The sequence below is a fragment of the Trachinotus anak genome, unplaced genomic scaffold (assembly GCF_046630095.1).
Source record: "Trachinotus anak isolate AG129_WGS33_773 ecotype Australia unplaced genomic scaffold, CSIRO_AGI_Tana_v1 ptg000025l, whole genome shotgun sequence".
In the NCBI taxonomy this organism is placed as follows: domain Eukaryota; kingdom Metazoa; phylum Chordata; class Actinopteri; order Carangiformes; family Carangidae; genus Trachinotus; species Trachinotus anak.
Genome location: NW_027273876.1, coordinates 11933346 through 11955405, shown reverse-complemented (window position 1 = coordinate 11955405; position 22060 = coordinate 11933346). Strand labels below are relative to the sequence as shown.

Here is a 22060-nt window from a genome sequence, read left to right as displayed (position 1 = left end):
CTGATTGACAAAGGAGGCCCAGCTGATGAGAACTTATTTGAGTGAAGTTGCTCTGAGTTTTCCAACTTGTTGGTCGCTGTTCCTGCTGGGAGCGTTTCAGGTGAGCATCTCTCCTGTGTCGGGGGGAAAAACAATGTTCTCCGCGACACTGCAAAAAAAAAAAAAAAAAAGGAGGGAAAATCTCTTGAGTGTATCATTGAATCAACACAGTGAGAGCCAGAGCCAGGGCAGGGTTGACCTTTTCACTTTTGATATGAAAATAGTGATACAGCCTATTGAATTTTAGTGCGGGCACAAGGTTTCCTGTTTTTTGTTTTTGTTTTTTTAGGTAGTTAAATAAGATGCCTCTTAGACTGAACCTTGTGAACAATTTAGAAGCGCCTTTATTAACTGGAAGAACGGGTCCAGTCTTAGCCCTGGAGCTCTTCAATTGCTACCGCAACTGACATCTCTGGATTTTGTTTGTATGTTTATAGTTGCAGGCCAAAAACAAAACTGAAATCTGTGTTTATTTATGCATTTTTTTTAAAACTATTTTTGTGACATTTTTAGCACACTAAGAGTCCAAAAACCAGGGTATCTCAACCTCTGTTGCTTAGATTTTTGGCCATTGTTCTTTTTAAGCCATCCGCCTTACTGAGTCATTTCACTTTTAATTCAGTGCTTGACCTTGTTGTCTTTGAAAAAGAAGGGTGTGCTGTTGTTTTGGAACAGATGGACGCTGTGTGTTGTGTTTGGTTTAAGCATAAACAAGGGTAGGGCTTTGAGTAATGAGGTGTGGCATTGGGAAAACATGAGGTGTTGAGTAGGTTCAGTTAATTAATGTGTGTGAAACAACAAGAGCCATTACAAGTAAACATTACCCGGCAGAAAGTCATTTGGCTGTCTGCCAAGAGAAGGTGATCGTCTTCCTTGTCAGTGTTTTTATTGTAAACGTGCATCTGTCAATAAAAAGTCTTAGTACACCAAATATTAATGAAGTGAATAGTTCACATAACCCATTGCCTGTCTTTGTGCTAAGATAAGTTAACTGCTGGCTGCAACTTATATTTACCACAGCGTATTTCCCAAACTGTAGTTCAAAATTTTGGTTTCATCTTGAAATATTGATATTAATATGAATATTAATAACAACAACAATAAACATTTAATAATTATTAATTAATAATTATTAATAATTATTTAAAATATGTATTGGCAGACAATCACTGTTTATCATACCTAAACTTTAATATGTTGTGTGTTCATTTTATATGGAAGAGAAATACATTCTTTTTGTAATATTTGTTTTTTTTTGTTTGTTTTTCCCTCAGACTGAAAATGTTTTTAATTGAAGCAAAAATCACAAACTGTCTCACCCAGGACTCCCACTGCCTTTGACAGATCTCACAGGCTGATCATGCGTATAGTGATACAAGTGGCACTGTCCCAGGACAAAGGACAGTCTCTCACATTACCGTGTTTATAGTCCACATCCCTACAATGGCTTGTGTAAGCATGACACTAATCCAATGGGTAAAGCTTCTTGGGTATCAGTTTACAGAACCACCCATGAATAAAAAGATTATTCTTGCTGTGTCCTATGTTTAAAAGGAATGTATTGCCATTGGAGCAAATTGCTGTGGCATTTATATCCTTTTATCTGGACTGTGCTTTTGCGCATTTGTATTGTTACAGAGTAAGGAAGTGTCAGATAACACTTCCTTTCTTTGGATTAAATGACCCAGCTGTTTTGAAGTTAGACTAATTTGCAGCAAATAAATTCAACACAATCTTTTATGACGGTAAATATAGTGGTAACAATTTACCTAAACCCTCCTACTTAGCATTTATGATAAACATTTAATAAATCATTTGCAGGTGTGATCACATATAGTTGTTAATGTCAAAAACTGTGTGAGTAGTGTGGTATATTGAATAACAGCATAGTAAAACAAAGCTGTAATGATATAGAATGTTTTTGTAGGACAGGCTAAAATTGTTGACCACAGTAAAGTGTTATCATCAATTTCTTTTAGCTTATAAAGATTAAGTATAAACTCGTGTCATATATTTGACCCTTTTACTCAGTGAGCACTGGATGGAAGCCTGGATGCTGTGTCACGGAGCAGGAATAATTGAGTTGAATAAACCCTTAGCGTTAACCAGGTCACCACCTTGTTCTGAACACCCATATTTTGATTACAATGTCCAGGAAAAGAAGAGGCCTGTGGTCATGTTCGATGTCTCCACCCTACAGGTTTAGTGTTGTATACACAGTGGAGCCCCCCATCCCCCGTCCCATTGCCTGTCCCTCCTACTCTTTATCAATGACTTACCTGTGGGACACTTTGTCACCTTCTCCTCACTGATGGACTTACTTGGAATGGGACACATGTTTTTAATGTGACACCTCATACTAACATACCATTTATTCGTTTTTTTTTTTTTTTTTTTTTTTTTTTTAAGGCTGAGGAACTTGAGACCTGAACCACAAGGTACAGTGATTTGTCAAACTTGACACAACTTATCGCATTGCATTTTTCTACAGACATATTATTATTATTATTATTTTTTTTTTTTTAAGAGTAATTTGAAGAAGCCATGAGATCAGTCACCTCCACAGAATGGGCAAAAATAATGACGTTTACAACTTTGGAACCGATAAACATTAGAAATGCTCATTTCTAATGCTCCTGCAGGACGACAGTATTTTTTTGGGGGGGAATTTCAGTAGTTAAATGAGATGATTTTAACACTACACACGACACGCCTGTGTGGGGGGGAAAAGGTGGATGACTCACTGTGATTGATAACCGTTTTCCTTTTCCTCCTGAAGATGTATCACTCCTCACTGCTGCTGTGCCTGAGTTTGGGAGCTTTGGTAAAATATGGTAAGTACAATGTATCTTTTTCCACTTATAGGAAAAAGCATTTCTGATTCCGGAGGTATCATAGCTATAATTTCATGTTTCATCTATAATGTTTCCATATTTCAGAGTGAGATGCAGTTTATTTAGGATTTATTTGAATGTGGAGGTGGTTTATTAGATAGTGGTGGAAGAAGTACTTAAGTAAAGAACCTAAAGAACCTTTTTTTTAAATTTTTTTTTATTAATAACCAACACATCAATGTGTGAGCAGCATTTTCCTCTTGTTAGCTCGTCAAAGTGGAGCTAGCTTTAAGTACAAATAGAGGGAGTGCTGTCATTTAGCTCAGTGGTTCTCAGTGTAGAGGTCAAACCCCTCTAAAAGGTCATAAAGTGAATCTGACTGAAGGGTCACGAGATGTACAATGGAGTTGGGGGGGAAAAAAAAAAGGTTTTCTCCAAAAGGGACAAAATGAAATAACCCTAAACCTTATATAATGTTTTTTTAATTATTATTTTTTAATATAATTGTATTACTTTGAACCTCACTGTTATGAAACCAGGTAAAAAAATTTCTGTGATGGACATTCTGTTTTTGTGTAACTTGGCTCCTGCAGTATTCAGTGTGTTGGCTCTATCTCTGTTTCAGCTGCTGGAAGTGACTGGTGCTATAATGGCTGCGGTAAGTAAGGACAGATTTCTGATTCACTAAATGATTTGGTTCACATTAGTCCATCATTCGTTTACATTGGTCCTCAGCATTAAGAGTTCCTCTAACTCTCACAGAGCACACCCCATCCGAGTGGGACCACCTCGATGGGTCTTTCTGTGGAGAAAAACGGCAGTCACCCATTAACATAATCACCAGCCATGTTGAGATGGACCCTAACCTGACTAATTTTAACTTTGTCAACTTCTCCTCTCGACACGTCATCAAGTCATACATAAACAATGGACATACAGGTACAGAAACAGTGGCTCCAGGTGTCTTTTTGTCCTTGCCTTTGAATTGACCGTATACTATATACAATATGTACATTTGTGACAGGAGTCCTAGAAAGGGCACAAAGCTTAAACTTCTGTCTTTTAAGACTGTAACTATATAAACATGCTTTTCCATGCATAGCGAAATACACGTTGGAGGAAAATACAACTGAAGTGAGTGGAGGCGGGCTTAATGCAACATACTCTACAATCCAGTTTCACTTTCACTGGGGTGATACAGAATATCATCCAGGTTCAGAGCACACCATTGATGGACACAGATATCCAATGGAGGTATTTTAGTGTTTGGCATTAATCATAGATGACATGCTTCTTAATTTATTTTTTTGGATTTTTGTGCCTTATGTTTTACCTTGCTTCGTTTTACTAATTAATGTATTCTCTTGTAGATGCACATTGTGAGTCTGAAGAAAGGTCTTAGTGTTGAACAGGCCAAGGTGGATTCAGCGGGAATTGCTGTTCTTGGGTTTTTCATAAGTGTATGTGTACACAATCAATATTTCAAAGAAAAGTCTTATAATGGCAAGTCTTTCAATAAACATTATCAACTAAAAGGTTTGTGTCTGCAGAATTTCAGTTTGCTCGTTGGAAATAGGTTGCACCTCTGAAACTGGTTTTGCTCATCCAGATATTTTACGCCTTTATCACAGGTCTAATTGGACTCTTCCCAGATAACAAAAAAAATCTACAAAAAATACATGCGCAGTATCGGAGAGTAATTTTACACATTATCATACTCGTATCAGAAATGTAATTAACAAAGCTTCTCTCTAAAGGCAAAAGAAGATGGAAATGTGTCAGCACCATGGGGCGACCTCGTATCAAACCTAACGAGCATCAAAGGTACATGTTGGACCGAGCTTGTAGTGACCTAGAACAGGATGTATTGCAGTTGCTTTAGTAAAATCTGGAATGAAGGTGTGCACTGTAGTAGCTCAAGCAGGTGCATTTATATAAAAAGTATTTCGCTCAGGGACAAATATCAGATGCCATCCAGTTTTAGTTTCAAATGTTGGCATTGTGCCTATAGAAGCACCTGAGGCATGTTCAGCGCCAGTGATACTGCTTTTCATTTGATGACACCCTGTCTTTCCACAGACAATGAGGTTCCTGTGAACTATAAAATCTCCCTTGATGACCTGATTGGGAGTGTTAACCTAACAAAGTTCTATCGGTACATGGGTTCCCTTACCACCCCTGACTGCAGTGAAGCAGTCGTATGGACGATCTTTCACGAGCCAATCAACATCCATAAAAATCTGGTGAGTTGAGAAGCCTGGAAACTTTTCCTCTGCGGAATAAGAGGAAAGGCCATGTTTAGTCAACACACGCTCCTCAGTAGAGAGAAGAACCGAGAGGAATCTCTTTCATACTCTTTTATAGTGCTTCTATTTGTTAAAGCAGCGAGAAGTCGAGAACAAAATACATTAAAAAGCCTAGAAATATGTAAAATCACAAAAGCTGTGAATAGCCTGAAAATAGAATACAATTTTAAAGTGGTTGTAGTCCCTGTTTTCATAATTTTATGTATCAAAGACAAAGTAAAAACAAGGGGTTAGAAAAGTGTGGCTTGAAGTGAACTGGAGAATTATCACGTGAACCTGCAGCTTCCTTCGACTTCAGGTTGACTCCATTTTAAGCAATGTTGCTATTTTCATTCGCTCTCCCTTAGTCATCTTATTGTGAATTTATTCACAAACTGAAAACAAGTACAGATAGCGATGAACTATGACTAGTGGAATTGCATTTGAACTGTTACACAAGCAGCAAATGATGCGTGCAGGTACAGTAAGGTTCACCAAATGACAGACAGGTGCCACAACATATACTGGTATCTGCTGGTGTCTGGTTCGATAATCATGTTGGATAATCAAGCTTGTTTTATTCTGTGTTGACTGGTAACAAGAGAGAATGCTGGGCAAACTTCATGTGACTGTTCAAATAATAAAAAAGAATTTCAGTCATTTCTCGGCAGAAAGACACATGCAATCTTTCATCTTATCTATGTGACAGCCCTCAGAGTGAGCTGCATGTCTCTCTGCATGTAACTGCTGTTGGCTGTGTCTGGTGACCGAGCAGGTGACTCTTTGGTATGCTTAAAGAGGTCAATCTGTAAAAAATGCATGAAAAAGTCAGAGCTGAAAATGAGCAAGAACAACTGTATTTGAGTAGATGGTGACAAAAATACAGTACCGGTAAATCAAATGCTCCAAAAGAAAGGGGTTGCAAAGATGGTTTGGACAAAATAAAATAACCCTGATCTACATATATCCTTTATAAAATAAAATGACCCTGATTTGTATCTTTTATAAAAGTAGCATTCATCACATCATCCTTTAAAGGTGCTTGAAAAGTTGTGGCTCCAGAGGCAGCTGGGGACAGTCTCACATTACTTCAAGTGATGTCACCTGAGTCGGTTTGGGTTTAAAGTTTAAACATGGAAAAAAGTCTGTGTTCCAATGCCGGGGCCCTCACCCTTTGTAGGACAGGGTCTACATAGACCGCAAAGGATGACCCTAAATGAGATGGTCTGACCTATAGAGGATTTTCACAAAAACTTGAGGTCCACCCGTTGGCGCATCTGTTACCCATGAAAAGATCTGCATTTGAAGGAGCCTTTGTGACGCAATCGGTCTTCAAATGCAGCCTTCGAAGGATGTGGCCCCTGAAACAGGACACAGCTCCTGACTGACAGTTGGTGGACAGATTGCGTTGTGGGAAATGTAGGCACCAATTTTTAGTGGCATACATGATTTCTGATTTTTTTTTTTTTTAATTCTTTTTAACTGTCCATTGTGAATCCCACAATTGTTAATATACACCTCCCCACTATTTAATTCTAAGTTCATGCAGTGCAATGATGCAATGAGAAATGTTAAAGTGAACTTAGGCACAACTATTTGCCCTTTTACTCTAAGTGGTTATTTAGGTTTTCTTTGTGATGATTAGGTCTAGGTCTCTGTGCTCACACAGAAGTATGAGCCCTGCCTCTGCTGGAAGCAAAAAGACAATCCATAGGTCACCCAACCACACAGGAACCTGTCAAAATGCCCCCCCCCCCCCCCCCCCCCCCCCCCCCCCCCCCAGATCTACCAGACTAAACATTAGTTTTGTTCTGTTCTTAGATTCGGTTGTTTCCTATGAATACGGGACTCTCCAATGTTTTTCGACCTGTACAAGATCTCCATAAGCGTCAAGTGTTTGCCTCCCCTGCAACTCCTCTCCCCACAGGTGAGTTGGAGAATCACACACACAACCTATAATATCTATGATTTGAGTTGACACATTAAATATGACCGTTGTTCTATTCTTTAGGTCATCCATGGTGCTATGATGAACATCACTGTGGTATGTATCTGCGAACGTGTGCAGTTACTGTGCAAAACTGCTGAATGCACAGTGCTAGAGTTAGAAAAGGATTTAGGTTTGTCTCACACTTTGGTTTTCCTCTCCACCGTCAGCGTGCACTCCACCCCTCTGGCACTTTCTGCCTGACTCCCACTGTGATGGTGAACGCCAGTCACCCATCGACATTGTGACAAAGAAGACTGTGATAGATGAACACCTTGATGCCTTCACCTATACAAAGTTTGATGACAAACATGCCATCAAGTACATCACTAACACAGGCCACTCAGGTTTGACAGTAGTTTTTTGTGTTTGTTTGTTTGTTTGTTTTTTCTATTTATGAACTCAAAGATGGACTAACTTTACTCAAATGTATTTTTTATCAAAATTAACTGTAATAGTGTCATGATATATGTGATGTCCAAACTGACAATGGCACCTAAAATGAGAATTTGTCGCAGGCATGCAAAAAAGAAAACTCTAATATTTTTGAAACGCATTAAGTCTGAAAGCCATTTTCATGTTTCCTTGTGTTCTCACTCAACTCCCAGTGAAGTGTGTATTGAAGGAGGATATGGTGGAGGTTTCAGGAGGAGGTTTGGGTTACGTCTACTCCACCCTTCAGTTCCACTTCCACTGGGGCGACACGTCACATGAGTCTACGGGCTCAGAGCACACAGTGGATTCAAAAAGATACCCAATGGAGGTAGTTAGAAGCACTGAACAACTGTGGTGACGCTCTTAAGGCAGTCTTTGTTGTAATAGATTTTGCTTTCATCAGTGTATAATGTGTGTCAGTAATTGTGTCTTTTTGTTCAGATGCACATCGTGAACAAGAGGAAGGATTTAACTTTGGATGAGGCAATAAACACTCCTAATGGCCTGGCAGTTCTGGGATTCTTCATTGAGGTAAAGTGTGTGATGAAAGTCCATAATACACTACCTAGTCCTGGAACACCTACATTTTTCCAGATTTCCAAACAAACAGAAAAACAGGAAATCAGGGAATCTTCTTGTTGAATTAAATTTTTGACTCGCCCAGCAGCCGAACACTCGTAGCATTCTTTCTACAATGGAAGTCATTGTTCAGAAAGTTCATCTCAACACTGTTGCAGAAGTTCCCACAATGTAGTTGCACTTGTACTACTGCTTTGCCTTCATCCGATGTCCAGTTCATCCCCGACCAGCTCCATGGGGGTTTAACTGTCGAGACTGTGCTGGTCCTCCAGCATGCGATGCCACCTTTTCCTGTAATGCTCTGGCTCATTATCTCGCTCTAGAATGAACCCCTAACCAACCAGTCTGTCTTGCTTTGTTACTTGCCTTTCTCTCACCATTCTGATAGCAACATACAGTACTACTTATTGCAGTATGATATTATCCTAGTCATGCTTCAGAGGGTGTAGTAGCACATTTTGTACAGCCACGGTTTGAGTCATCAGCAAAAATTGGGGCACATGTAGGAATTACTTCAATTGCTGCAGAAAAGCTCCAAGTTAACCAACTTATCTTAAGATTTACTAGTTTGGGTGATCTAAACTTTTACCTCTTTTAACTTTTTTCAACCTTTGTACCATTTAAGGTTATTCACAGTGCTTAAACCGCTGAAATTTCAATAAAAACTGGGGGAAAAAATGGGTATTGTAAAACTTTTGACTGGTAATTCTAAGTAAGTGTCTATATTGGAAAAGTGACAAGTCAAATACTCAAACAGCCTGTGTGGATACTAAAATGCTTAGCTTTTTGTGTGCTGTTGGACACTAGCTGCTCACAGCTGGAAGGAGGGGAAAAATGTGGATGGTGGTGAAACGCACAAAACAAAATAACCATCACATTTATGGCAAAACTTTTTTTGCTGTCTTGAAGTCCAATTCCCAGTGGCAACTAAGAATTGTATATCGTTTCCTTTTTAGGATAGAATGGTTAGGCAATGTTTTCTTGTATACTAACTAAAAAAAAAAAATGGTTTCAGACTAGTACCTAAATTATACCATTAGTGTGTGGTAAAACTTGATATTAGCCTACTTCTCATGTAATCACTTTGTCTAGTTTTCCACTTGATTTATGTTTAATGGTCAGTTAGTTAGGAGACAAGACTGAAAATCTTGAACCTGTCTCACTCATCACTAAGCATTTTATACACACAATGTCTGACTAACAACACATGATAGTTTTTTTGTTTGGTTTTTTTTTTTGCTGTTGGGTTTTTATTATACATATTAGCAAGGAAATCTTGCTGTCCTTTATCTCCAGTCTAAACTTCTATTGTGTAAAAGACTCTTCTCAATGTCTGTTATGCAGCCTACAGATTCTACCAAAATCCGCAGCAGCAGTGGTAGCAGTTCAGAACATCATGAGGTAAGTGGTGTAGATTTCTCAAACCAGGGCCTTAACGTTGATAACTGACACAACTATGGCCGAATGCTAACTGTTCACCCCGTGTCTCTGTAGACAAATCCCACATCAAGTCAAGCGTCTGATATGGAAGCCTGGACAAAACTGACCAAGCACCTCTCAGATATTCAGAACCTCAGTGAGTGCAAATTTGTTTTAACGCATATAACCTTAAAAACAGTCAGTGTAAATGTACCCTTACATTTTGTGCACCCCCCCCCCTTTTTGTTCATCAACATAGGTTCAGAAGTCATTGTCACAGAGGAGATCTCTATTGATGACTTGCTTGGCAACGTGAACCGAGCTTCATACTATCGCTACAATGGGTCCTTAACCACACCTTCATGTAATGAAGCAGTAGTTTGGACAGTCTTCAAAGAGTCTGTCAAGGTGGACCAAGACCTGGTATGTTTTACTAATTATATAGGTGCTGAAGCTGTATCAAACAGGAGTTCCACAATGATCTTGATTAACATTGCTCTATGAAAAAAAACTTTCAAAGATAACTCATTAACTTAAGAAATTTGATTTATGTGCAGTGTTTTTATGCATAATTACCTGAACAGGATAATCAGCAACATTAACAACTGGCAAAAGGTAGCATACAAGATTTACACAAAGGCGTCTGTAACGGCAATGCATTCTCCTGTGGTGAAGTCATGTTTCATTATCAGACCTGTTTGTTCCACTGCATCACAAGACTAACAAATGACTCAAGAGACCTTGTAGTAGATTATCTTGAAATGCTATGTTGTCTCTGCTAAGATTGTTTGATATGTTACGCATGTGGTTGCACCTCATTTCAACTGAACCTGCAAAAAATAAATAAATAAATAATGATAATGTGCAGGTTGTCTTAGAAGCTAAAACTAAAAATATTTTCAGAGATCCTTGTACCCACCTAGAAATCAGGTAATTTCCCTGCTTAGTTCCCCTGTTTTGATTTCAAAATGGAGTTGTCAATTAAATCAGCCACAGTTGGTGCTCAGTATAACCCTTATCAGTGTAGAGCAGAGAGAGATAAAAGTGACTCAGTGCCTTTTTAAACAACACAGTTGAACCCAAAGATGGCAGGTTCAAGTGCCTTCATATTTCCATGTATATCTGACTGAATTCTGATACAACAGTACACGCAGCTAAATAACTGAATAGTTTAGAAAGCATAAGGCTGTAACATAACAGAATAACACAATAAAATTTTCTGAATGCACTAGACATATGATGACTTAGGGCATTTTGGTATATTTACTTTACATCTAACAGATATCTTTAAACACACGTGCATCAATTCAAAAATGAATTAATGTAAGCTCAAATTTGTTTTAACCCCACCAGATGATGCTGTTCCCGATTCAGACAGGACATCACAACGTGTTTCGGCCTACACAGTCTCTTCATAACAGGACAATCTACAGCACCATGTCAGCAGCCAGTGCCCCTGAACCCACCGCACTGTTTCTGCTGCTGGCATGTCTCTGTGCGTTTCCATTTAATTTTCATCTGTGAAAGGCTAACTACCTAGAACTGCTGTGAAGAATAATCATATTTTGCACTAATATGTTTTGCACTGATCAGATTATTTCAAAATTTGTTAGCAAAAGACAGAGTGTGGTGTTTTCAGTGGTGATTTGGAAAATTTTAATATGCAGTTATGTAATCTCATAATAAAGATATCGGTAACTAGCGGCTAACATGGAATGCTTTTTATTTTTTAAAACCTTAACTTGGTTAATTGAACTCCAGGCTCTCTGTCCAACTAGAAGTAAAAAATACTAAAAATTGCAAGATTACCAATCACAAACATCATGTTTCTAGATTTGTTGCAAAGTGGCACAGGTACTTCATCTAATAATATACCCATTTGCTTTTTTGAAAGTTGTAAACTGTATATATTAAACATAATGAACATTTGCATTCAGGTAATTCAAGACTGTTGTCTACTATGCTTAACATTAATTACGGTTGTTGATCCCACAGAAGAGGCAAAAAATTTACTGTAGTGAGTGTTCTTGTGAGTGTTGTGTATTTCTGTGTCTTACTACAACCAGTTATAACTAAAACGGGTGTATTGATGTAACCCACTGTTGCATTGTGTTTTTTTTTTTTTTTTTTTGTAGGTTCAAATAGGCCCACTATAAAAACACCAGAACTCAATGAGGCCATCTTTATGGCCCCATGTTGCTTACATGATGGTTTTAGGCACCAATTTGTTAAACATTATTTCATGTATTAAAAGAGTGGTATGCCAAGGAATGCCAAGTGGTACAGTTATATGGAGTAGAGATTAGATGTCAGTGTAAATCTTTAATTTATGCATCTTTGAGAATAATTTCTCTTTAAAACAGAGCCTTTTGTGATCTTGGAGTCAAGGGTATGGTAAACACACACTTAATATTTTAGCCTGCATTTCCTTCAAGGAAAACTTGCAACATGACTAATAAAGGTGTATTAGGTAACTGCAATCTGATCCAATGATTATCTTCGTCACCAGTGTTAGTTCTGTAGCTTGCATTGAATAAAAACCTATAACTAATGTTGCAAATATAAATTAAGCAGCTACACAAATGTAGTGCTACTACATGTTAAAAAAAAAAAAAAAAAAAAAAAAAGTGATTTCTCAATTTCCATCTTTACATATGTTAGCAAAAGAAACTATATATTAATCAAAGTCACAACTTTTAAACACAAATACACTACCCCTGCCCTAAAGTAGTTGAATTGTTTGATTTCACTGATACTACTGTTCCTAGTTATATAAACAAAAGTACAAAATGCTTCCTGGAGCAGGTAGTAAGTCATGTGTACCCGCTTGATCTAACAACGTGAGCTATCTTGTCAGAACAGGAGGGAGATTCTGTCTCATTGGGTGACTAATGCTCAGTCTGTCCAAAAAGGAAATGTCTACATGACTAGGACTAAAACCAAGACATTAAGTGAAAGCAAGTCTTTCCGCCAGTAGCAACCAAACAGTGGTATCTTAAAGTTTAATTGAAACTTGACTCGACTTGTAATACAGCCACATTTGTAAATCTACCTGGTTTGGTGAGATCTACCATCACACATCCAGATGTGTATTAGAAAAATCTTTGAGACTTTAAAGTAAAAAGGCCCCTGAAGAAAGACAGTAGAAGTTAACCTTCCTGTGACTCAAGAGCACAATGTCAGGTGATAAAACCACCACAGCCTTTAAAAGTCAAAATACACAAGAATCAATAACCCTGATCAACAAAACTGTATAAAAGGTCATAAAAACATTCCTATCGCTCCAACTGAAAAGGCTCCTATTAAATAGCTAAATCTCAGGAAGCTGCACCATGAGCAAACACACTGAAATCTGCACAGGAATGAATATAAACACATAAAAATCAGCTAGGACAAAATTGATGGCAAGCCCCCTGCTCGCTGACATTACAATAAAGTGTAAGTATAGTTGAGTTTGAATGCACAATAATTATTGTAAGTTGATTCTGATAAAAGCGTCCACCAAAATAATCTAATGTAAAATCAATCAGTTTCTATGCAGATTTTTAGCCTCTCAGACTCAGACGCTGTCCTAGGTGCCAATACATCCATTGTGCACTACCTGTTCAACAACAAATGCTTTGCTGAGTTAGCAACCAGCTAGCTAGAAAAAAAAAGCTAGCTAAAAAAACCAATAATAATGTACAGTAGCAAGCTAAAATAGAACTGGCCAGAAACATGACTCCAAATATAATGTGAAGGTTGCTTCATATCTGCTGGATTTTTAACAATAGACATTTATTAGCTAACATGTTGACGTTGTCTATTCTTCCAAAATTGGACAATAGAAGATTGGGAAAGTGTCGCCCGGTCTGATGAGTCTCAATTTCTGCTGCAACATTCAGATGGTAGAGTCATAATTTGGTGTTAACAACATGAGAGCATGGATCCATCATGCCTCGTATCAATGGTTCAGGCTGGTGGTGGTGGTGCAATGGTGTGGGGGATATTTTTTCCTGGCACACTTTGGGCCCCTTAGTACCAACAAAGCATTGTTTAAACGCCACAGCCTACCTGAGCATTGTTGCTGACCATGTCCGTCCCTTTGTGACCACGGTGTACCCATCTTCTGATAGCTGCTTCCAGCAGGATAACACGCCATGTCACAAAGCTCAGATCATCTCGAACTGCTTTCTTGTACATGGCAATGATTTCACTGTACTCAAATGGCTTCCAAAGTCACCAGATGTCAATCCAACAGTGGACCTTTGGACTGTGGTGGAACGGGAGATTCGCATCATGGATGTGCAGCCGACTAATCTGCAGCAACTGCGTGATGCTATCATGTCAATATGAACCAAAGTCTCTGAGGAGTGTTTCCAGGACCTTGTTGAATCTACGCCATGAAGAATTAAGGCAGTTCTGAAGACAAAAGGGGTCCAACCCTGCACTGGCAAGACGTACCTAATAAAGTGGCCGGTGAGTGTATACCATCATGCATCACACTTGTGGTAAAATACTGAAAAACAATGCGGAGAAAATTATCCATGTAGTGTCTGAAAGTGTTTTTCAATTTTACTGATGAGCTCACTCTATAGTCCTCTACATAGAACTCCCTGTATAGTGAGTAGGGAGGAGTGAATGAGTGAGTGATTTCGGAGACAACCTATCAAAACTGGCATTGGCTAATTTTGTCAGGTGAGAAACATCAGTTGACGTTAGCCCGTCAACTGATCTAATGGCATGACGTTTGAAGGCCTGTTCAAAAACGCATTGTTGAAATTATCAGTGTCATTTTCAACTGAAATGACAGAATGAAACCAGAGCCTTGTCAAAGCTTGGCTCTCCCTGCTCAGACGGCGCGATGTACATTACCAGTGAAGAACTTCCTGGAGGAGTCTGTGGACGAGCTTCAGAAACACACTAACACAAGCATCCTTAAAATACCTCTCTTCAACAATGTCTATGTGTGAAAACATGGAAAAATGGGGGAGGAATGAAACAAAAGCCTTGCATTACTTTAACAGTAAAACATATCGGTCTTGTTTGGCAAATTATAACATCTTTTGCTATAACGTTGATACGAGACATTTTAAAAATTGTATACCTATAACCTGACATTGTCCCTTCTATCATCATTACTGAACTGTTGGCTACAACAGTGACTCTAAAACATTCTCTACCATGCCACCCCTTCTTAGGCGTTCCTAAGCATAACGAAGTATGCTCTGAAAAAATAGTCGTGCTGTGTGACTGAGTGCAGGATCGTCACCAGGAAAAGAACAGCATAAACACAAAATCTATGTCTCTATAATTATATAAATCCAACATTATATAATATAAATGTACAATGATACTTTTTCAGATACTGCTTTTTTATAAAGTTGTAATGAAAACTGATCATATTTCATACTCATGCACGTGGCATGCTGACAATGGGCTCTGAATGCTTGATTGACTGACTGAAACTATTTTTATCATTGTTTGATCAGGTTCAAAATGCAATCAGGAAACCAGACCAACAGGGAAATGATGCATGATCCTACTGGGCCTATGCAGTCAACGCCTGCTGATTATGCCGTTGTATGTAAAAGTATAATGTCTGTACGCAAAAGACAGGCCACACCAGGAGCAAGTAATCCTCCAGACACTTTGGGCGTTTTAATGAATGTAGATGATTGTAAATGTCATAATTAATTGATAATGCGATTACTGGCCTCTAGGCAGTGGCAATACTTGATAGCACAATGAAGCTGGCACAGGAAAAAAAAAAAAAGAAGAAGAATCCAAACAAACACACCCTTCTAAAGGTTGGAACGTATGTGTTCTGAACGACAATAATCATGGTGTATCTAAATGTCATTTTCAGGTGTAAGGGCCACTGATTATAACAACTACCTTTAATGTTATACAAAAAAAGGTTATCTGTGTTTGTAAGTAGAACTACTACTATCAGCCTAACTTCCCGTAGAATATTGGAGAACCGAACTGACCCATGATCCTTAGCAAAAACACGAATGTTTGTGGCTTGCATGACTAACTAACAAACTAACAAATTTTTACTCACGGACTGTGTGGAAAACATGGAGTGACAGTTTGACAATTGATTATGCAGCTGGTGAAACTGGTTTTTGAAAAAGCATCTGGCCGAGATCTATCTATCTGTTTGTTCAGTATGTACATGTGTAATCATCATCTAATTTTTTGTATGGTGTCTCCAGCCTAACCTCCATCCTGACATTTTGTAACGTTACAACATTGCACTCCTTCCACCTTTACCACTAACAGAGAACAGTCATTATTCGTACAACTTGTTTGGTGACATGAGTCTCTGCAGAAGAGTCTTTTAGGGTCAGAAGAGTCTTTTAGGGTCAGAAGAGTCTTTAATTTTCATGTCACCCAAACATAGTTTTCCACAGTATAAAGCTTCTGTCAGACCTGCAATATAACATACTGCATACATACTTTTTTTCATTTTTTCAAAGACATCAACAGTTGATATTGAATTAAATAATACAATTTAATTGTAAAAGTGGATACGTAAAGCTTCCATACTTGTGGACATATAATTTAGCCAAAAAGTACAATGTAACATCAAAGTCACAAATTGTATTTATTCTCTTTGTGGTTAACAGCAAAACTGCCCAATTTAGAGATTTAAAAGAGTAACGACAAACCCCACACAGAAAACTCGCCGGTGACCCAGTTATATAAGAACATTCTGCTGATGTTTTTTGCCAAAGGGTGTGATGACAGGATACATACCAATGTAGATGTCACATGACAAGTGACAGGTCCAATGACTAGAGGAAGCTCTATAGCTTGGGGGGTGGGATGGTGTGGCATGGTATGGTATGTTTAAGGATGTGCACAGTGAAAGAAATATTAACTGAAATGTATTCACACAGCCAGAGCAACAGGGCCACTTATCACTGGATGGGCAGGTGATGTGATTTCTCTCATTGTATGGTTGAGTATACCTGTAATTAAAGAGCACACATGGCATCAAGACAAATGATTACATCAAGTCAAGTCAAGTCGAGTCAAATTTCACACATCGCATTTAATTTACGATTGCAAAACTTTTTTCCATAGTCTCAGCTTCCTGATTCGATAGAACATTTCTGACTTACACAAATGAGGTATAAATAGCTCCAGGAACTTCTCAGAAACTTTCATACCAACCCATCAGTACTCGCACACAAAGAGTATCATTCATTTCACCAACTGGCCAAATGTGACATAACTTTATGTTCAGGTGACAAAGCTCTCTGGTGGCTGTCGAAATCGTGACTCTTGGAGCTAAGAAGGAAGAAGTGTGACATTATTATAGTGTGAGAAAGTCTGTCAAACATTGGGCTTTAACACAAGAGACCACTCTTAGTTTCCCATTTCATACAGACACTCAATGTCATTCCCTACTTTTCACAATGTTATAGGCTAATTTGAACTCAAATGAGGTTTCCCTTACTTTAATCAAGTACTTATTTTAATCCAAATCATAATCTTTCCCTTAACCTAACCAAGTCGTTTTTGTGCCTAAAGCGAACCAAACAGTTCACTGGTGTCTGGGTTCCTAGACACCTGCTTTTAGACTTGGTATATGCAAAAGAATATTATTTATTTATTCATTTCCTTATCTATTTATTTATTTGCCTTTTTAAAGATACTTTCTGAGATTATGGAAACATTTCACGCTCCTAAAAGGGAGTGGAGCTCTTTTCTAAAACCTCCCTGTGAATAATTCCCATGTTAACCAGGCCCGGATGACTCTTGCAGGGAGGAGCATATTCAGACAAGCTGCTGGGTGGGCTGAGGAAATAAAAAGAGGGAGAGTGAGGCTCCTCAGGTGTTAGAAGACCAAGAGGAGGAACAGGTGCGTCAAAGGTAAGACACCGCTGCTCAGGTCAACTGGATTCAGCTGCAGCGGAACGCTATTCCTCCTCTAACGGACTTTTTGGCGGAGCTCTGTTGTATTTTTTTTCTTTTTAGACTGTGGCATCTTAGAGTTTTGCGCTGGTTTGTGATTATTTCAATTTAAAAAAAAAAAAAAAAAAAAAAAAAAAAAGTTATTGTTTAAATTGTGTGTGTGGAAACGAAAAATGAACAGCCTAGCTTTTGGGATTTTGTGTGGACTTGATTTCACCAGAGAGACTCTCTTCAGATATTTCCATGACTTGTAGGTGCATTTTCTTACCGATAAATTTAATGCGAATGTTAAAGCGAATGTTGTTAAATGTTGTTAAAACGATCGTTAGTTGTGATTTGGGGAAAAAAAAAAAAAATTAAAAAAAAAAAAGAAAAAATTAATAGGTGAGTGACTTTCTGACTTTTTATTTTAGATGAACTGCCTTGTAGTAGCTGCGCTCGCTGTGTGCGCCCTCGTACCAAGCGTCCGTGGCGCGTCAGACGCAATTGGTAGGTATTTAACCCGTTTCATCTTGGATTTCTGAAAACGCCTCGTCTCTGTGGACACTTGCCATGAAGAAGTGCTAACTATGTTCTTTTCCTCCAGCGTGGTGTTATCATCAGCCATCCTGCAGTAAGTAATCTCCCTTTATCCCTAAATGGCTACAGCATCATCTGAATTTCCTCTTCAGCTCCTCAGTGTCTTGTTTCCGTTTACAGATGACACCAAATGGCCAACGATTGCTGCTCCGTTTTGCAATGGCACCCGGCAGTCGCCCATTGACATCGTCTCGGCGTCTGCCACAGTCAATGATGCTCTGACCGCGTTCACCTTCACCAACTACAGCAGCACCACTGCGCTCACGAAAATTGAAAACACTGGGAAAACATGTGAGGACGTGCTTGACTTCTTGGTTGTGCTTGGTTGAGGCACTTCAGCAGCTAAACGGTTTTCTCCTCCTCAATAGTTCTGATTTTACTTGTTCATCCTGTTTTCTTTCTTTTTTTTAACCCCCTCCAGTGAAGGTCGCCATAGCAAGTGGTGTTAAGGTTTCAGGAGGGGATCTGCCCGAGACTTATGAGAGCCTGCAGTTCCACTTGCACTGGGGTAATGGCTCCTCTGTCCCCGGCTCTGAGCACACTGTGGATGGCAAGCGCTACCCTATGGAGGTAGGCCCTGGTGTGCAGTTTTTTCCCCACTCTAAGCCATAAATTGGAGTTACAGCAATAAATTCCTATTCAAATATTTTACTTTACTTCACTCCCGCAGTTGCACATTGTAAACATCAAGTCATCCTTAAATGGAAACACAACTCTGGCTGTGGCTGACTCCACAGGACTTGCTGCTCTTGGTTTCTTCATTGAGGTCAGAAAGGACGACTTAAAGTTTTTGCAAATGTACTTAAATTACCTGTCGCCAACCTTTTTATTACTGTTAAGTATCAGCTACTTCATGAGCTCAGTCTTTCAAAAAGTGTAATTATCCTTATTGTTGTCTTATTTTCTATCCTGTCAAAGTTCCCAATTCCAAGCAACTGCTGGACTCACACTGCGTCACTTTGGATGTTCTCTTCAGTTTTGCCACTGCTTTAAAAAAAAAAAAAAAAAAAACTAATTAAACAATTTGTGCACTTTTTCAGGTAATGTCAGGTAATGAAACTGGTCAACCTGCAAGCTGGAAAAATTTGACCTCCTATCTGACCAGTATCACAAACAGCGGTAAGGAGATGGTTTATTCTTTTCCTGTGGGAAAACTTGAGCCACTGTTCTGTAATGAAATGATCTGTCAGCTGCAGCCCCTTCAGAGATCATGTGTCTGTCCTCAGGCGACTCTGTTAAAATGGCACCTGGGATTTCACTGGATGATCTCCTGGGTGGCGTGGATCGCAGTAGTTATTACCGCTACCTTGGGTCCTTGACCACCCCCACTTGCAATGAGGCTGTGGTTTGGACTGTCTTCAAGGAGCCAATTAAAGTCAGCAAAGACTTGGTAAGTTAACCCTAAGTTGTTGTGCCCTTTTTTTTTTTTTTTTTTTTTTTTTTTTAAAAGTACAATGCTCCACCAGTGCTTCCCACAGCTTAACTGTCAGTGTCTCATCTCCAGATTGACCTCTTCAGCACAACACTGCACGTCAGCAACAGCTCATCTCCTCTTATGGTCAATGTCTTCAGAAACATCCAGCCAGCGCAGCCAGTCTCGACACAGGCTCAGAGGAGCGGCTCTGCCTCCACAACATGCTACTCTCTGGGTCTGATGGCCCTGAGCTTCTTTCTGGGGAGGTTTTAGTGCCAAAAAAAGGGGGGCGGGGGGGCTCTTCAGTCTTGTGATGTCTCAACAACTGATTGTGTTGCTGGTGAACCTGTTCCCCTTTCCCAGCATGATTTTTGTCTGACCTAAGCCTTGTCTGCATTAATACATGAAAGTATGCACTGAGGTACTTATCTTTAGTACTGTCAATTTAATATGTAGGATGTACTATGCACATAGGATCAGTCTTGTCACATCCAAGCAAAACTGGGCCTCAACACTGCACAAACTTAATTGTTTTCAAGTGTAGCTTGATTATATTAACAAAGTTATCATGAAATGGATAAAGAACATTAAATGCAATGATGCTCTAATGTGGTTGTCCATCATATAGTTTTCATGGTAACAAGCTATTCATCCTTAAATATTTAATCTGTACTTGCACATCATGCAAATGTATTTGTTAAACATGTTCTGTGCAAGAATTTAGACTTTTGTTGTGTAACGTGAACAGTTCAGGCACAGCTTATGTCTGCTGCCAAAGTTATATTCAGGTGCCTGAGGAGGGGATGTACTTGCACTAAGTTTACTGAGTAGCTGTGATGATAGTTGTTGAGAAATGGTCAAATTAATTAACGTAATCTGAGCGTGACAGCATTAAATACCATTTAAAATCTGCCTTATATGCGTATATATCTTGAGAGTTTAAAATCAGTTTGTCCCAATGGTTGCTACATAATATGGTGTGTTTTTTTTTATTTAATTTTGGATTTGTGTGTTTTATGCTACCTTATTTTGAAACCTGGCTATTATTTTCTCGTCACAGTGCAGATACCGTTAGCAGAAGAAATGTAGCCAAACTGCCAAGACGAACACTCAAAAAGAAATCTGTGCTCCCTCTTTCATGTTGGTGTAATGAAGGACTGAGGTTTCAGTGCAATGAACACCATTATTTATCACAATTGTATACTGCATTTATACCTTTTTAACCCTGTGTTGAACTACTTGCACATGTAACAACTGTGACCTCTTGTTAAATATTTCTAAATTAAAATGATCTGGTGTCAGTCACCTTTTTGCAATCTTTGTTTTACTTTTTTTTTTAAAGCATTGTCATGGTATGAAATTTAATCCCTATTGTTGCACTTTGACTGAATTTGAACCAGACAATGGAGACATGGCTGTTGAAAGCTTACATTATAGTTCACAGAGTATTAGATTACATAAAAGCCCTACACTTGTCAAAGAGGGTGTGTTTCATTTAGACCACCCTTTAATTCAAAGTAACTTTGGATGGGATGCAGTTGTTCCAAATTATGCTTTTAACCTTATCAAATGACCTCTGCCATTTACAGCTTACCTAAACACTTCCACATTTCCCACAAGGAACAGAATAAGTACTCCTGTGTAAACATTAACTTCCATGAATAGCTTGAGTATGCTTTGAACAAAAGTTTCAATGGTTCACTAGACAGATTATTAATGAAGTACTCCAAGTTAAAAAGAGAAGATGAAGGCCTTTGAAGTAAGCATGCACGATTTTTCAAGTCAGTGTATGATCAGAATTGAAATAACTTTAGTTACAACTAGAAACAATCATATTTTATTAAAAACAAACAAAACAATGTTTGTTTGCATGACTTGACTTCCAGATTCATAGTTTTGTAAAATCCAAGATGATAATTCTCAACTAGAGCCATCTGAGGGAAGTCAGAACAAAAATGTGAACCAAGCTCGACGGACAATAGATACCAGTTTATCAGGCTAAACGATACTGAGGTATTCCTCATTGTACTGTGCTCTTCCTCCCCTATAGTACTGACCTGTGGTAACAGTCTTTAAGTATGTCAGGGCCCAGAGGGAGAGATGTTCCTCATAAAGATACAAATCAGTGCTCTAAGGCTAATGCCTGCGCGGCTGTCACTGGAGAATGACCAGCACAGATTTTAAAGATTGAAACTTTTGTAAAGATTTATCATATATGACTAATGTTTGTGCACCATGAGATAAGTGCCTGGCAAAAATGCAGCTTGCAGTCTAAGGATGATGAGATCAAAAGATAATATAATTTATATCTTTTTAATAAATTGAGTTGTAGCCAGGGACAAGGATACAACACAAAAAGCAAACTAATTGTTAATTAATTAGTTATTATCATTATTTTAGTGATGACACAATCACTTAAAAATTGCAATTGTGTTCCATTTGTTGATTTCGTGGATACATACCTGCATCTACGCATACCTTGACTTTACAGTAACTACATTTGGCTTAACCTGAGCTACAATTCCATCAAAATACCTAAACCCCACTAACGTTAAGAATAAGATTAATTTACTGCATTACA

At 38.6% G+C, this 22060-nt stretch overlaps 2 protein-coding genes across 4 annotated transcripts; both read left to right on the top strand.

Moving 5' to 3' along the window:
* The first annotated feature begins 25 nt into the window (after positions 1-25).
* Positions 26-11673, top strand: LOC139608870 (uncharacterized). 2 transcript variants are annotated; one of them, XM_071462985.1, is made up of 18 exons: positions 26-100; positions 2449-2477; positions 2819-2873; positions 3499-3531; positions 3636-3812; positions 3976-4127; positions 4244-4333; positions 4631-4697; positions 4953-5116; positions 6980-7085; positions 7170-7202; positions 7316-7492; positions 7754-7908; positions 8022-8111; positions 9504-9560; positions 9654-9735; positions 9838-10001; positions 10932-11287. In XM_071462985.1, the coding sequence occupies exons 3-18, from the start codon at positions 2819-2821 to the stop codon at positions 11100-11102; spliced, it is 1773 nt and encodes a 590-aa protein (XP_071319086.1). In that variant the 5' UTR covers positions 26-100; positions 2449-2477; the 3' UTR covers positions 11103-11287. The 2 variants fall into 2 exon arrangements, with proteins under 2 accessions (XP_071319086.1, XP_071319087.1); XM_071462986.1 differs by lacking the exon at positions 26-100 and having other exon boundaries at positions 2330-2477; positions 10932-11673.
* Positions 11674-17388: 5715 nt separating this feature from the next.
* Positions 17389-20784, top strand: ca15b (carbonic anhydrase XVb). 2 transcript variants are annotated; one of them, XM_071462413.1, is made up of 9 exons: positions 17389-17444; positions 17900-17975; positions 18073-18099; positions 18186-18356; positions 18487-18635; positions 18736-18831; positions 19106-19184; positions 19292-19455; positions 19570-20784. In XM_071462413.1, the coding sequence occupies exons 2-9, from the start codon at positions 17900-17902 to the stop codon at positions 19750-19752; spliced, it is 945 nt and encodes a 314-aa protein (XP_071318514.1). In that variant the 5' UTR covers positions 17389-17444; the 3' UTR covers positions 19753-20784. The 2 variants fall into 2 exon arrangements, with proteins under 2 accessions (XP_071318514.1, XP_071318515.1); XM_071462414.1 differs by lacking the exon at positions 17389-17444 and adding an exon at positions 17474-17736.
* Positions 20785-22060: the final 1276 nt, after the last annotated feature.

Coding starts and splice junctions, on each gene's coding strand:
- ca15b (XM_071462413.1), top strand. CDS start 17,900: ATGAACTGCCTTGTAGTAGCTGCGCTCGCTGTGTGCGCCCTCGTACCA. Junction 18,357..18,486: donor TGAAAACACTGGGAAAACAT/GTGAGGACGTGC, acceptor AACCCCCTCCAG/TGAAGGTCGCCATAGCAAGT. Junction 18,636..18,735: donor GCAAGCGCTACCCTATGGAG/GTAGGCCCTGGT, acceptor TCACTCCCGCAG/TTGCACATTGTAAACATCAA.
- LOC139608870 (XM_071462986.1), top strand. CDS start 2,819: ATGTATCACTCCTCACTGCTGCTGTGCCTGAGTTTGGGAGCTTTGGTA. Junction 3,532..3,635: donor CTGGTGCTATAATGGCTGCG/GTAAGTAAGGAC, acceptor TAACTCTCACAG/AGCACACCCCATCCGAGTGG. Junction 10,002..10,931: donor TCAAGGTGGACCAAGACCTG/GTATGTTTTACT, acceptor TAACCCCACCAG/ATGATGCTGTTCCCGATTCA.